The 16395-nt window shown below is 40.7% G+C and overlaps 1 protein-coding gene across 1 annotated transcript; it reads left to right on the top strand.

Moving 5' to 3' along the window:
- Nucleotides 1-15927: 15927 nt before the first annotated feature.
- On the top strand, nucleotides 15928-16395 carry LOC144232858 (histone H2B type 1-C/E/F/G/I). Its single transcript, XM_077765694.1, has one exon. The coding sequence runs from the start codon at nucleotides 15942-15944 to the stop codon at nucleotides 16320-16322; it is 381 nt and encodes a 126-aa protein (XP_077621820.1). The 5' UTR covers nucleotides 15928-15941; the 3' UTR covers nucleotides 16323-16395.

The raw sequence follows: 16395 nt of genomic DNA, 5'->3' as shown, positions 1-16395 counted from the left end.
GAAGTCAAAATTTACACCCAGGCTGCAGTCCCCTGAAGGCTTGACCCACAGCTAGAAGGTTCCCTCTTCCCTCCCAGAGCTGGCTCACTCCCCTACTGCACACGTTCTGGCTAGCTGTCCCTGAGAGAACCCCAGTACCACCTCAGTTCCCTGCCACACACATCTCTCTGGAGAGTAACTGATACTCTCTTCAAAATGTGGTAGCATTTTCCTTGGAGAAAGAGAAATCAGGCAGAGAAATTAGCCACCAAGACTCTGTGACCTAGTTTTGAATGCCACATGCTGTCATCTCTGCCACTTTCTATGAATGAGAAGCAAGTCACTTCAATGTGTCATATAATCAGAAGGGGAACCTAGGTTCCCGCTCACCTTTCCAGGTAAGGATGTTACGTTTGTGAACATATTGTGAAATCATCACATTTTTTTGTGCTTTAATACTTGATTGTAAAAAGTATTTTTGTTTTAAAGAGTAGACAAAAATCAGCTACACAATCACCTGGACCTAATACCTGGAAAGTAGCAGATCATTAAGAATTCCAGGAACATGGGCTACCTGGGTGGCTCAGTCAGTTAAGCATCCAATTTCTGCCCAGGTCACGATGTCCCCACTCCTGAGTTTGAGCCCCATGTCAGGGACTATGCTAACAGCTCAGAGCCTGGAGCTTGGTCCAGATTCTGTGTATCTCTCTCTCTCTCTGCCCTTTCCCAACTCACACTCTGTATCTCTCTCTCTCAAAAATAAATAAACTTTAAAATTTTTTTTAAAAATAAAAGAATTCCAGGAACTTAACTACAATTGACCACAGAGACAAAAGCTAATACAATTTCCACATGATATCCTGATGGACTTTTCCCTGAGACTGTAAGGACCGAACAGTAGTCTCTGTTGTCAAATAAACCCAGCACATTGCCAGTGTATAGAGAAAATATTGGCAGAATTGAATGAATTCATCAGAGAAACCATAAACATAGCAAATCTCTGGCCCATGGAGGTTAAGAAATGTCTAACAAAAATAATAGGTGTGGAAAATATAAATTAAAAGAGAAAATAAATAGAATAAAAAAGTAAAATTCCAGAAAATACTTTGGCTTATGGAAATATAAGAAATTAACAATATGGAAAAACACAAATTAATAAAATTGGAAAATTGACAAGAAGTAACAGCTAAATTTGCTGATTTAAGAGATAAAATTTGAATTGATGATTGAGTCAGACTTACAAGTAACTTACAATGTTTAAAGTGTAAGGTAACAGATTAAGAGGTGGTAGAAAGACACGAAGGAGGGGGCGCCTCGGTGGCTTAGTTGGTTAAGTGTCCGACTTTTGCTTAGGTCATGATCTCGTGGTTCGCGAGTTCGAGCCCCACGTCGGGCTCTGTGCTGACTGCCAGCTCAGAGCGTGGAGCCTATTTCAGAGTCTGTGTCTCCCTCTCTCTCTGACCTTCCCCTGCTCACGCTGTCTCTCTCTGTCTCTCTCCTAGAAATAAATTTAAAAAATATATTTAAAAAATGTTTAGAAAGACATAAAGGAAGAAACTAAGAGCATAATTGAGTCATAAAGGCTGATAAGGAGACCCTTGACATGTGTCAAAATTCTTACTAAATTGTAGCATTGGCAATGGTTCAGAGTATTATCGTAAATCGGTTCAACAAGAGATAGTCATCGAACATCTTCGGTCAGACACAGGCACAGGCACTGGAAATATAAAGAGAGGTGAAGTTGTCCTTGACCTTCTGGAGACCTCAGGTTGGTAGACCATCAATGAAACTTATAGCTACTCCTTCAGTTTTCTGTTGTTGTTATTATCATTCACTAAGACCTAAAAAAGTATTCATCGTTCTTTAGAAATCTGCTGCCAGGGGAATAGACTTGGGCTCCTATGGAAACTACAAAGCTCATTAAGACAAAACTTCATCTCAGTATTTGAGTACTAAACAGAATACAGTAATATGCCATTGTGACATAGTGCAAAGTTCAGTAATGGTCCCATAAGATTCCCCTCACGTCTGACACCAACTGCAACGTTGAAGGGTCTCCAAAACCATCCTCAGATTTGATCATTCACTAGATGCATAGAATCCACCGAAAGTTATTATACTCAAGGTTGGGGGGTATTTATTATATCGAAAGAATACAGATTACAAATAAGCCAAGGTAAGAGGCACACGGAGCAGAGTCTCAGAGGGTCCCCAACTCAGAGCTTCTGGTAATCCTCTCCCAGTGGAGTCTGGAGAAGTGTTTATATCTCCCTGCAACACGACAATATTATAACAACACAACAGACATTGCCAACCAAGGGGATTTATCACGTAAACATGGTTTGACTGTCCACGTGGCTGATCTTTAGCCAGCAGTCACTCTGGAGGTAGCCCACATGCGACATAAGCCAAAGCCCCAACATAAGTAACATTTTTACACTATCCTGTGCAGCCCAAGGCCTCTAGGTAAACAAACATAATCTTATCATGCAGGACATTCCATGAGCCTAGATTTCACATCCCAGCAAAGGGCAAAGGCCACATCTCTCTTTGGATATAGTTAGTTTTTTACCATACACATAGGCATAAGAAAAACTATAGATTTACGGTTTTGATGAGATATCTATCATTGACCATAACTTGAATTCTCCAACTATTTGCTTTTTTTTTTTAATTTTTTTTAAGGTTTTTATTTATTTCTAGGAGAGAGAGAGAGACAGCGTGAGCAGGGGAGGGTCAGAGAGAGAGGGAGTCACAGACTGAAACAGGCTCCAGGCTCTGAGCTGGCAGTCAGCACAGAGCCCGACGCGGGGCTCGAACCCACGAACCGCGAGATCATGACCTAAGCGAAAGTCGGACGCTTAACCGACTAAGCCACCCAGGCGCCCCCAACTATTTGCTTTTTTAAGGATTCTGTCACATGGTTTGGGATATGCTTTCTATTTTTTTTTAATTGTTTTTATGTTTGCTTATTTTTAAGAGAGAAACAGAGTGCAAGTGGGGAAGGGGCAGAGAGCAAGAGGGAGACACAGAACCTGAAACAGGCTCCAGGCTCCCAGCTGTCAGCAGAGCCTGACAAGGGGCTGTAACTCATCAACCATGAAATCATAAGCTGAGCTGAATTTGGAGGCTCAACTCACTGGACCACCCAGGCACCCCAGTTTTGGATAGTTAGATCAAATGTGGACCCTAAAGTTATAAGGAAATTTCTAATTGAAGACTGTCTTGTCGTACTCTATTCAGATGAACAATTTCAGCAGTCTCCTCCCTCCCAACTGCCCTGCGAACCCGGGCTGCAGGAAAGAAGACTTAGGAGAGATGGAGATCTTGTTGGGAAAAGTTCAGAGTTCTTAACCTTCATTTTGGTGGCATGGGCATGCAGTGCTACACAGAAAAAAAACGCTCCCTTTGCTTTACATGGACAGCAGCACTTGACTGGCCCTTCCTTCCTTTTCTTTTTTTTTTTTTTATTTTAACTTATTTCTGAGAGAGAGAGAGACAGCGTGAGCAGGGGAGGATCAGAGAGAGAGGGAGACACAGAATCTGAAACAGGCTCCAGGCTCTGAGCTAGCTGTCAGCACAGAGCCCAACAGGGGGCTTGAACCCACGAACCATGAGATCATGACAGGAGCCAAAGTCGGAGTCCTAACCAACTGAGCCACCCAGGCGCCCCCTGGCCCTTCCTCTCATAAACCATGAAATTTGCTACCATGGAAAGGGAACAGGGATTCTAGAAAAGTGAAGGACTAATGTTTTAGAATTTTGTCTAAAACTTTAACCGTGAATGTTAAGCTGCATTTCATAAATACAAATTATAACAGTATCACAGCCAAATGATAGCTATATTTTATGAAAGAGAGAAGAGCATAGGAAGAAGAAGAAAAGTGAGAGGGTTTGAGAGAGACTGAGAAAAAGAATAGAAGAAGGAAATGGCTACTGCAAAAGGGAGCGACAGAGCCTGAAGACCAAGGAGAAGCCACAGAGGAAGATAGAGAAAGCAGAGAGTGAAAGGAGAGAGATGAAGAGATAGACCTTGCTATGTTTTTGACACTTCAGCTGGGAATAGCACCTTTTACATACTTGAAATACACCCCACATTTCTTGGAATTGGGGGTGAATAAATGATTACAATGTTACCACACCTGGGAGACACAAATGCAAATATATATAGCAATATAGCAAATGCAAATAGCACCCTTCTATCCCACTCTTGACTTGCTCTGTTCATTCTTCTTCATTGTACTTCGCATAACTGACAGGAATTTGCACATTGTTTGTTTCCTCTTCCCATTCCCCAGACTGTTAGCTCTATTGGGCAGGGTTAGTCCTTTTTGCTGCTGACTCCCTACTGCCTAAGGCTATTCCAGACACACAGTAGGCTCTCAATAAGGATTTACAGCAATCATAACTAATTATAGTACACATATAAGAACTGGGATAGAGATTAAACTGAATTGTTGCAAATGTTTAATAGACTTAGCGACTCAGCCTTTTTGGGTCTTATTTTCCATAACTGTACAACAATAACAAAATAATTCTAAGAAATAGTGTGTTACTAAGGATTCGGTGAGATAAACCTTGAAAAGTTTTCAAAGTTCTATGGACAATTATTAACACTTTGCAATTGTTAGCAAGAACTATATTTTCCTTAGTCACTGAATTAAAAGGAAAATCAGAGTACTCAGTTTTTCACAGGCCAAAACTAAGAGACAAAATAGGAGCCTTTGAAAGACGTGAATCTCACCACAAGAGGTATATTTGGGGATTTGGAGCAAAACCCATGTTGCTCAGGAATATCTCTTGACTAAGGATGGTTTGAGTTATTAACTGTCCATGTGAAAAATGACTAAAGGTAACACTGGAGTAGAGACAGCTCATAGCACATTATATAAACACATGTGAAAAGAACTCCACCGTATACATCAAATATTAGCACTGATGGCAAAATGGCACCTAACAAATAAACTCTTTTTGATTTCTTCTATTATAAGAGAGAGACGAAGGCAAAGAAGAAATGAATGTTAACAGTAACTGAAAATGTGAATGAGCTCATAGAATTTATGAATATGGAAGTCTGTTTTGCCTGAGAATGGTTGATTAGGGTGTCTATCCTGCTCAAATCTAACCCATCCTGGTTTGATGTACACTGATTCAGTAGGCTCTTACTTCAGTGTAAGAGCCTAAATAAAGTGCTTTAGCATTTTCATTGTATTTGTTGCTTTAATTATAAAGATAGAATTTACTGCTATTACAGGCCTACAAGGAATCATTATTTACCATGGACGATGTTTGCTGGAGAAGGCTAAAGGAGAAACGCAAAAAGTCTGTAAATGAGATAGATGTTAGGATCAAGAAAATTTCTGGAGAAATGGAATTCTACATTCCTTGCTGATCCAAATCCCTCTCTGAGATCTCTCTAGACATACATTTATTTTTCACTTTATCTTCTGGCCTCCAGTCTGAATAAGTAAGGCATAAGTACTGTCTTGGCTCTGGTAACAATTTTGAAGGTAAGCAGCTTAGTTTAGCTCAGCTGATATTTTAAAGAAATTTTTTTAATGTTTATTTATTTTTGAGAGAGAGAGACAGAACACGAACTGGGGAGGGACTGAGAGGGAGAGACACAGAATCCGAAGGAGGCTCCAGGCTCTGAGCTGTCAGCACAGAGCCGGAAACGGGGCACAATCCCACAAACCATGAGATCATGACCTGAAACAACTGAGCCACCCAGGAGCCCATCAGCTGACATTTAAAGGGTCACCTCCAGCATCCGAATTAAGGGAAACACAGTCTTCAAAGCAGTCTCAAACGTCAGCGTGCACCAAACCCACCGGAATATTTTTTAAAACGTAGCTTGCTGGGCCCCACCTCACAGACTCCGATTCACCATATGTGTAGCAGGATCCCATTATGTGCGTCTCTGTATCACCCAGGTGACGTCACCCAGGTGACGCTGACGCTGCCGGTCCAGGGAATCGCACCTGGGGAACCGTGTTTGCAACTCGAAGAGGGGATTTCCTTGAAATACTAGTAGCAAACAGCAACACAAACCCGTCACGTTCAGGTCTAAACCGGAACTGGCAAGTCCTAAAAATTGGCAGCTGCCGTGCTCCAACCTTCGCGACCCCCGTGGCCCGGCAGGCCTCCGCCCCGCCAGAGTCATAGCCACGCCCCACGGCGGTCTCCTCATTGGCCTGTTTTGTCACGCCCCCACACGCTGGTTTCTCATTGGCCCTACCTGCCACGCCCCCTCACGCCAGCTCCGAGGGGTCTTCCTGCAACGCCCGCCCACACCGTTCTCCTTGGGCCGTTTCCGCGGCAGCCGGTGGCCCCAGCGAGCCTCACGTTGCGCCTGCGCCCCGTTACGTTCTTCCGGCTGCTTAGTGGGGACACGCGTCTTCTTGGTTCTTCCGGCCACCACCGTCAGGCTGTTCCCTGTGTCGCCCCCTGTTGGCGCGCAAACCATGGTGACCTGGCATCGCATCGCTGCCCCTGAACGTTGGCCACTATCCAGAGGGCCATCCGCAGACGCGATGGGCAGCGGCGGACAGCGGCCTCCCTGGTCCTCCTGTCCGACCGTTTTCTGAGCTGGCCCGTCCCTCTGCCCAGTGGCCGGGGAGACCCTCTCAGTGGCGGGGAGACCCTCTCAGTAGCGGCGCAGGACGCCCGGCTTGCACAACCCCTCATACCGTTCTCATAACTGTAGGACACTTCCTTTAAATACTGGAACGTTACATAGTTTCTTTTGTGATAGGCACCCTAATCCGTGTACTTAGAACTACTTTGTTTCCAACCATGTGAGAAGCCTTTTATTTTTACTATCTTTAAAAAAATACTTTCTAATTGCTTTTTAATTGGATGATGGTAAAAGAGTGCAGCATAGGGGCGCCTGGGTGGCTCAGTTGGTTAAATATTGGACTTTGGCTCAGCGTCTGGCTCTGCGCTGACAGCTCCGAACCTGAAGTCGGCTTCGGATTCTGTGTCTCCCGCTCTGCCCCTCCTCCCTCACGCTCTGTGTGTGTGTCTCTCTCTCAAAAATAAATAAACACTTTAAAAAATTTTTAAGTGCAATATATATAAAATTGGTTTTTTGGTACCTATTGTTATTTTTTTTCTGTAGCCAGGGTTGAAATTTTGAAATTATTAAATGAGTACCTTGAAATAAGTCAGATATTCTCTATACTTTAAATGCAGGAATCACAGATGAAGTATGTTTATCGTGTTGCTCAAATCTTCTATAATAATAAGCATTTTCCTTGCCTTTATATGAATTCCTAAGAGTGATGTACTGAAAGCTTGTCCTACACTTGTAGACATGAAGTTACCCTAAGTCTGGCAGTTGAAGCCATACATGTTTCGTCAGGACCATCAAGACCCTGAATGTTACATTTTATCAGTGGATTTTTCTTTTTATCTTTATGAATTATAGCTCCTTCCCATCTCCTGAAGTTCTATATCATTACTTTTAAAAACGGCCCTGGTTTTGAATGTCCCTTGCTTCTTGTCTGTATTATTTCATTGTTATTTCTTTAAACTTTCATTAAGTATTTCATAGTCTTTATGTAATAAATTCAATATCTGAAATTCTCTGTCTGAGGGAGAGGAGGGGATCTTTTGTTTGGAAGCCTAACTCGTCACAGTGTGTTTTCCTTCTCAATTAGGTCACATTTATTATGAGTTTATATTTAGACACCCCAAATTCCTAGGAGAGTGTCTGGCATGTAATATGTGCTCAATAATAGTGGGTGGATCGTTACATAGGTAATAGATAGATAATAAATAATCTGTGTGTACCTACAGATTTGGGGTTAAAGATGCTTCCTTCCTGAAGTGCTTTGTTTGCCTTCAGAAGTCACTAGAGGGCACAACGAACCCACCATTCTTCAATCTGGAAACTCACTGAAATAGACTCTAGGCCTATGGTGAAATCCTGGTTGTAAATTTCCTCTACCTTTCTACCCAGCTCACTTCAGACACAAAACATGTTTCCTTCTTAGAAATCTTAGCTAAACTTTTCCCCCCTCAAGCCTAAGCTTTCTCAAAAGTTCTGGCTCTCTCTATACTAGGTTCTCCAGTTCAGTTTAAGGGCCTAGAATCCNGTCTATTGTATTTATCAGTAGGGCTTCGGCTACTAGGTGTTTATTGTTCTGGGACATTTGGGGAGTTTTCCTTGGATTTGGGAAGTTTTCCTTGGTTTCTTGTCATCTGGGCCATAATGTGCTAGAGTGTTTTGGTAGTTTCTCTAGTCCTTAGCTATTTTGCTTCAGGATGACTTTCCAGAAGATTTTGTTTTCCACTCTGGAACTAAAAGTCCTTGTAGTATGTACCTCTCTATGTCTTTTCAATCTTATTTTCCTTTATTATTATTTTTTAAATCCATACATGATTTTCAGAGTGAGGAGCACTTTCTAATGCATATTTTGAATTACACACAGTTTTTTAGTTTACAAAAATGATAAACATCATAAAAGGATAAAATATTATACATATTGCAGAACTCTAATGTTGGGGAGGAAGAACCCTTTTGTACTTCAAGGTCCTTTTAGCTGGACTAAGAATCAGATTGATATGGGACAGATTAACAGTTGAAAATCAAATATAATAGAGTACATACACAGAATCCACATAGACATGGGAATTTCAAAAACCAGCAAAATAAAGTATATATGTCATCCTGAACTAAGGAGAAAGGGGTAGGGGTGTGGGACTTCAGGGGGAGAAGGTAATTCACAGAAGGATAAGAAAAGCAAATGTTTAGTAACCACGTTTGCCCTGCCTTACAAACGGGTCGCTCAGATAAAATTTATCTTTGTTAATCAGCCTTATTCTAGGAAAGACCCCCAAGTTAGAGTCTTCTGTTTGGTTAAGGGAGGGACAAAAGTTTTTTTGAGCTGCTGGGTCTCAAATGCCTTTAACTTGAAATAATCCACATGTGAAAATGGCACATTCTGGGAGGGTGGGGTTGGAGGTAGGCATTTTGAACCCCTTCAGCTTTCCCATCTGAAACTTCCTTGGAAGTTTCACATATTAGAAGTTGAACTGGTAGGTTGTTTCACCTTTTTGATCCAATCTCTTAGTCTTGACATTAAGTCAAACTCATTTCAGAAAGCAGTGATCAAGGTGTATTTTCCAAGTAGGTCTATGGTTCAAATACTCAGGTATTAAATAAAAGGCATTTCTAGGAAACAAAAGAAAAACAATGGTTGATGACTGGATCACATGTAAACCCAATTTTTGAGTTTTGGGGTAACTAGTTGAGAAGACTTCTACAGGGCAGAGTTGAAGCCATCTTGAGATAGAGTCAGGGCAGGGACTGGCAATCTGACAGATCTTCCTAGATTGTAGTTCAGTTGTCTGTGGTGATCTTTTGAGTGGCCCATAGAGCAACAATACAAAGATCATCTATGCATGAGCTATTAGGGCGATTTCTTCACATCAAGTCATTTATACTTAATTTGCATGCCTTCAGGGAAAAAGGGAAGTTTTCATTCCAAAAACATTCAAAGTCAGAAAGACGAAAGAAAAGTCAAAATGTTAGTTTGCTCACTTGTAGCCAGGCATTGGAGGACACTAGATGAAATCATGATCTAGTTCAGTTTATAATGTATAGTATTAAAATCTAATATCTACAAAGATGTGTTATTTAAACATATTTTCTCTGTACACTCGCCCTCATTTTTACCAAAGATAGCCATATTAACAGTGTTTTGTTTGCAAAATAAGTCTAGTTTTAAAATATCTTGGCCCAATGATTTACATAAATACAGAGAGAAGTGTGGTTGACGGTACTGACTCTTTAAAACCTGCTTTGCTGGAACTTCTCATGAAGACTCTCTAGATTGAACTATTAATTACCTCTCAAGGCCAGAAGCCAAGCCTTGCCCTTAGACTTTGCCTGCAAATAAAACATTTGGGTGAATTCCTCTCTTCTGGAAGTCCCCAAAATATCCCAAGTTTCCTGCTCCTGCCAGGAAGTCAACATCTGTACTCACCTAGTAAGGTAGCTTAGAATGCTGTGACCAGACATCAGGGTGATACTTCCAAGGGACTTTATTGACTCCATAAAGTCAACTTAGTTCCCCAAACCTGACTGGTCATAACTGAGTCTATGCATTTCTCTCTCAAATATGACCTTCTAGTCAAAGCCTCTGTAGTATAACCCTGGTTTCCAATTATCTCTTCTCATGAGGAGAACAGGTACTTATCAAACTTATATAAATAAATATATTTTCATAAAAATATAAGAATTCTCACTGAGACTTTCAGATAAGGACAAAAGATAAAATTTTAACTTGTTCACAAAGGCATATTTTGTCAAATTGATGAAGTCAGTTAGCTAAGAGAAAAGGTTTTCTTAATCTGGAAAAGAAAACAAAATATTTTTTAAAAGTCAGCAATGTTTGAAACAAAAAGTCATAAACAGCATAATTATCTTCCTCAATTCATTCAGTTCCATGTTATTAATTCTTGCTTGCTTGAATCCAATTTTTCCGCTAGGTCTGGAAATTTTTACATAGTTCAGTTTTACGGTCTTAAGGTTACCAGAAACCTATACTCAGAGTTTTTTCCATGAGTGTCACTAAAGATGAAGTACATTTGCAGGAAACTTTTATAAAGCATCTGAGTAAAAATATAGCTGTATATTATAAAAGATTTAAAATGCTCACGGTTGAAGATCTGATTTGAGTTTCGTTACAATGCAATTGACAAGGATATTTTGTTAGTTTTTGTGACATACAATGCTTCAGGATAATAACATACCAGGACATCAGATTTCTAGGTGTTTTGTATCATTTTCGTTGACGTATCTATATGAATACACACTAACAGGGTTTATCACTTCTTTGACAATGCCTCCCATGTAATTTCACATACCAAAAAAAGCCTAATTAGTTTAATTTTTCATAAAAAAAAGTATTTTTTGAAACGTTCTGGGGGCCTGCTAGAAAATTTCACGCAGACTATTTATGGTCAAAAGACTTGATTTAAGAAGTATGATCAAAAAAAACAAAAACCAAAAAAGATGGGAATATTCGATTATAGATTGAATCACTAGGATCACAATCATTATGAAACAATATTTAACTATCCATTTAATCAAAACAGCAATAAAAAATACCAGAGACAAATTCAGAAGGTTACATAGTTGTGAATAATATTTAGCATTTTTAGTAATAACACTAGATTTTCTTAAGTAATCAAAGACCTGATAAATATAAGAAATTATTTTGGTAAACAGAATCATTGTTTATTTAGGCAGATAATTTAAACAGTAAAGAAAACTTTTGTTTACAATTTCTTATGAAGAGCAGAGCAATAGTTTAAGAAAATTTTGTACTTTTAGCAAAGAGAAAACAAAAACTTTGCACCAGTGTGTTTTTGTATGGAACCATGTTTACTAATTTACATTTGTCCTAATCTTAGCCAGTACTGACCACACATAAAGTTTCTTTCCTGAGTTTTGTCCATAAACCTACAATTTTCTCTATTTATTTATTTTTTTTAATTCCTTCTTTTGTCTTTATTTTATTTTGAGAGACAGAGAGCAAGCAGGGGAGGGGCAGAGAGGGAGACATAGAATCTGAAGACAGGCTCCAGGCTCTGAGCTGTCAGCAGAGAGCCCAACGCAGGGCTCGAACCCACGGACTGTGAGATCATGACCTGAGCCAAAGTCAGACGCTTAACCGACTGACCCACCCATGTGTCCCTACAACTTTCTCTATTTAACATTCCGATTTTGACTAAATTTTCTCTTTAACTAACCAGTCTTGCTATAAGGCTTTCTCTTCCTCAACAAATGTGTCTTTTTACTACTCATGCTTCTTACCAAAAACATATGTCTTACTTTCCTTGAATATAGAACTATTATATCTAGTAGTTTTTATTACATTTATTAAAATGATTAATGCTTAGACATCTTAATTTTTTGTGAAAACTAGTAAGCAATTGTGAACTGTTACACCACAACTCTTCATGTTGGCCGCATTATAAATGTTTCATTATTTTTAGAAACATGTATTTTTTTCCTAATATAATCTTTCAATAAAGCATAAAATGTTTATTAACAGACCCAAATTTATCTTTAGTTCCTCTATAGTAAGACCAAAGTAGATAAACATGTTCAGTACTTAATATTTCAATATTTTATCATATTCAGAAGAGACCTAGATTATCAACAAACTTAACTCTATTCATCATTTAACTTAGCAAAACTATAAAAGTTTAGGTTTCCAAAGGTTTTGGAAGTTATTTAGTTTACTTATAAAGCTTTATACTTTACTTACATCTACTTAAATTACCTGTTTTAACAATTATGCATAGACTACCAACAAAAACTTCATAAAGTATTATTCTAAGTTTTTTTCTTCCTAACAAATTTTGTAACAGAAATGATGGGATTTTGGGGTGATGGGGGGGTACAGAGCCGACGCCCAAGAAAGAATTCTTGAAGACGTCTTTGGTACAAAAAGGTGATCTTATTAAAGCACAGGGACAGGACCCGTGGGCAGAAAGAGCTGCACTAGGGTCCAGAAGGGTAACATTATATATCCTCAGGTTGGGAGGGGGTCAGGGATAGAGTAAGTCTCTAGGGTATTTTGGAAGCAAGGTTTCCAGGACCTTGAGGGGCTGGTGTTGTTAGAAAAACACCATTTATTTACCATTAAATAAAACCTCAGTCCTGAGACCCTTCAGAAGTATATCAGGGGCCATGTGCTTGGAGTATAATTGCTGACATATACTTGTGGATTAAAGATAAAGGAGGTTTGCAAAGGAAGTTTTATGTGTTTAAGGAGACTTACAGGAGCCTAGGGGGTCAAGGTAATGTTAAGCCAAGATTCCCTTTTGCCCCAGCAAAGTGTCATCATCAAGGCAGCTGGGCTCCTAGAGGGAGGTCACTGCCGGTTTCAAGGACTTGTCCATGGGCTGTAGGCTGTAAAGGAATTTAATGTCTCATTTGCCTTAGTTTCCCCCATCGCCATAGCAAGTACTTACACCCCCTTCCATCTTGATGAAGGTGATATTAGGGCTCCAGGAAATGGAGTCTATAGGTTTCTGGAGATTAGGCTCTGGATAAAATTACCTTTTTCTTGCAGTTTACTAAGTGCATAAACTGAAGAAGGCTCCTGGCCTGCATGACTGTGACCTCCATCAGTCAGCCACCTGCTTTCTTCCATTCCCCCGTTTTTGGGCAGCCAGGAGCATCCAAGGACGAATATCACACGTGTCCTACCTGGCTGGGGGCAGGGGGAGGTGGGGGGGGATGTTATTACCCTCCACTTTGCCTGCAGCTTGCCCCACATCCCCACATCAGAAATACCATGAACTTCTGGGGCGCCTGGGTGGCTTAGTCGGTTAAGCGTCCGACTTTCACTTAGGTCATGATCTCGCGGTTCGTGGGTTCAAGCCCCGCGTCAGGCTCTGGGCTGACTGCCAGCTCAGAGCCTGGAGCCTGTTTCAGTCTGTGACTCCCTCTCTCTCTGACCCTCCCCTGCTCATGCTCTCTCTCTCTCTCTCCTAGAAATAAATAAAACATTAAAAAATAATACCATGAACTTCTTTGACTTAGTAAATATAAGCAGGATAAAAATTTTATATTTAATGGTGATAACTCTAAAATCATGTCTATCTTAATTAAGCCAACAATCTGAAATTAGCTTTAACATCAAATATTTTCCCAGATTATGTGAATTTGAAAATCATTTGGATTATTTTCTAACTTTCTGGATGTTAGATTGCCCAATCTTTACAAGCGTATGCCAGCTTCAAACCAACTAAATATTGTATATTTACTTGCATATAAAGTATATATAAATACTGGACATATTAATTGTAGCAATACCATCCAAAAGTAGAGAAAATCATTCACATTAAAACATACATGGACATATACACATATATCCTAATATTTGTGAAGAGGACATTGTAGGCCCAATTTTAAATACTGTCATCTATTCATGTGTCTATCTATCCAGCTACCTATTTTTTTTTAACTTTTCCCTACAGTTTGGACGTCAGAAAGATTGGCTTCTGGGTCCAAGAGAAGATAGAAGTAGAACATTTACATCAAAAGGAGGAGAGAGAGTTTTCTGCAAGGTGGATATTTGGAGCCTTATCTGCCTGTTACCATAGTTGTTATAGTCTGGGCCAAAAAAAAAGCCATAAATTTCCATTTTAAAAAGGCCTCTTCCCATTATCCCCTAATCCTTTTTTTTCCCATTCAGTTTCAGGAGAGTGTGGGATGTGTTTACATTTCAAAGACATGATAAGATTTATAATTTCAAGGGACACAAAAAGAAGGCAATTTTTTTTCTAGAGTTTCAGAGGAATGGCTATTTAAAACTTACCGCCTTTTAAAAACACAGAACAATTTTGTTCCAGTATCCTGACTTTTTAATAATATCCACAAACATTTTGAAAGGAATATGCAAGATTTGAAAATTGATAAAGGTGGCTGGGCTTTAAGTTGTTTCTAGATTTGTGGTCGTGGTTCTCATTTGGTAGAGATTTAATGACACTTGTCACTAATCCCCCCCCCCCAAAGAACTGCATTACAGCCTGAATGTGAAGGTATTGCCCATCTTCTTAACTGAATTTGCCTCTTTATATCAGGAAGAATTTTAACTAAAATGGGAACCAAAAGATTTATGCCTTTACAAAGTTTATATATAGCAGTTTAACAGTCTTGTTTTTCATTCAGTTGTGATGGGGGTTCAGAGTTGATGGCCAAGAAAATTCTTGAGATGTCTCTGGTGTAAAAAAAGTGATTTTTTTAAAGCATGGAGACAAGACCCGTGGACAGGAAGAGCTGCACTGGGGTAGTGAGGAGTGACTGGTAATATACTGTGCCTTTGGGGGAGGTAAAGACGGAAGGGAGACCTCCAGAAGGACTTGCATATGCAACCAAGGACTCTTACTAGATGCCTGCGGCCTTGCTATTGTCAACCTAAGGTGGCTCCTCCTCCCACCCACCCCCCTCACTAGTAAGACATTAACATTAGGACACTAGAGGATTCCTACAGAAGCATTATACTCAAGTATTTGCCTCAAGTATTTGTCAATGGGCTTTCGGTTATAGGGAAATGTAATGTTACCTGCCCTTTCCTTCTTGCCTTTGTTCCCCACATCACTATGGAGGAGAAAGTGAGGTTGGGGCTTCAGAAACTGAATTTACAGCTTTCTGGAGATTATACTATTGATAAGATTGCACTTGTAATTTACTAAGATATTTGTAAACTGATGAAGACTCGTGTCATACATGACTGTGACCTCTTTCAGTTAACCATTTGTTTTCTTTCCTTTCATTTGTTCTTGGGCAGCCGAGTGCCTGAGGAGTGTCGCTCACATCCGCTGGAGGGGGCCTGGGCTAACTTGTGCTTTGCTCTCGGTTTGCCCCAAGCTCCCTCATCCGATGGATCACTCAGATAAAACTCATCTCTTTCGATAACCCTTATTTTGGGAAATACGCCCCTCCCGATTTAGATTCATCTGCATGGTTAAGAGAGGGAGAAAAGTGTCTGCTTGAGCCTGCAGAGTTGCGTCTTAAGCTCAAAATAACCCACATGCCAAAAAAGGCACATTGGAAGGGGGCGGCCAATCCTACACCACAACACTATAAAATAATCTAAACTTTGCACAAGATTACCTCCCTGGCATTCCAAAACAAAAGAACGTGGCTTCTATTATTCAAAATTAATCAACAAATTAATCTACATTGCTATACACTAATCATAATTTTTTATACAATGGTTTAACTGGACTGAAGCAGCCAGGAAGAATGAGAGATAATTTCTCTCAGAATAAGACCAATGGGAGAGTAGAGCTGAAGCCACTCAGGCCACACGAAGAGTGCACCAATCAGAAATCGGAAAATGAATTCCTCATTTGCATAAAGCTGCCTACAAATAGGCAGGATCCTGGCGCCGACCCCATTTTCTCTTCTCCCAGAGCAAACTGCAGTTGAGATGCCCGAGCCCGCCAAGTCCGCCCCCGCCCCGAAGAAGGGCTCCAAGAAGGCGGTGACCAAGGCGCAGAAGAAGGACGGCAAGAAGCGCAAGCGCAGCCGCAAGGAGAGCTACTCGGTGTACGTGTACAAGGTGCTGAAGCAGGTGCACCCCGACACGGGCATCTCGTCCAAGGCCATGGGCATCATGAACTCGTTCGTCAACGACATCTTCGAGCGCATCGCGGGCGAGGCGTCGCGCCTGGCGCATTACAACAAGCGCTCGACCATCACGTCCCGGGAGATCCAGACGGCCGTGCGCCTGCTGCTGCCCGGCGAGCTGGCCAAGCACGCCGTGTCCGAGGGCACCAAGGCCGTCACCAAGTACACCAGCTCCAAGTGAGTGTGCCCGGAGGCCCGCTCCAACCCAAAGGCTCTTTTCAGAGCCACACGTTTTCCCCAGCGGAGCTGTGCCG

The sequence above is a fragment of the Crocuta crocuta genome, unplaced genomic scaffold (genome assembly GCF_008692635.1).
Source record: "Crocuta crocuta isolate KB4526 unplaced genomic scaffold, BGI_CrCroc_1.0 scaffold811, whole genome shotgun sequence".
Lineage (NCBI taxonomy): Eukaryota > Metazoa > Chordata > Mammalia > Carnivora > Hyaenidae > Crocuta > Crocuta crocuta.
Note: the sequence above shows the minus strand (reverse complement) of the source record. Positions and strands in the feature narration are given on the sequence as shown.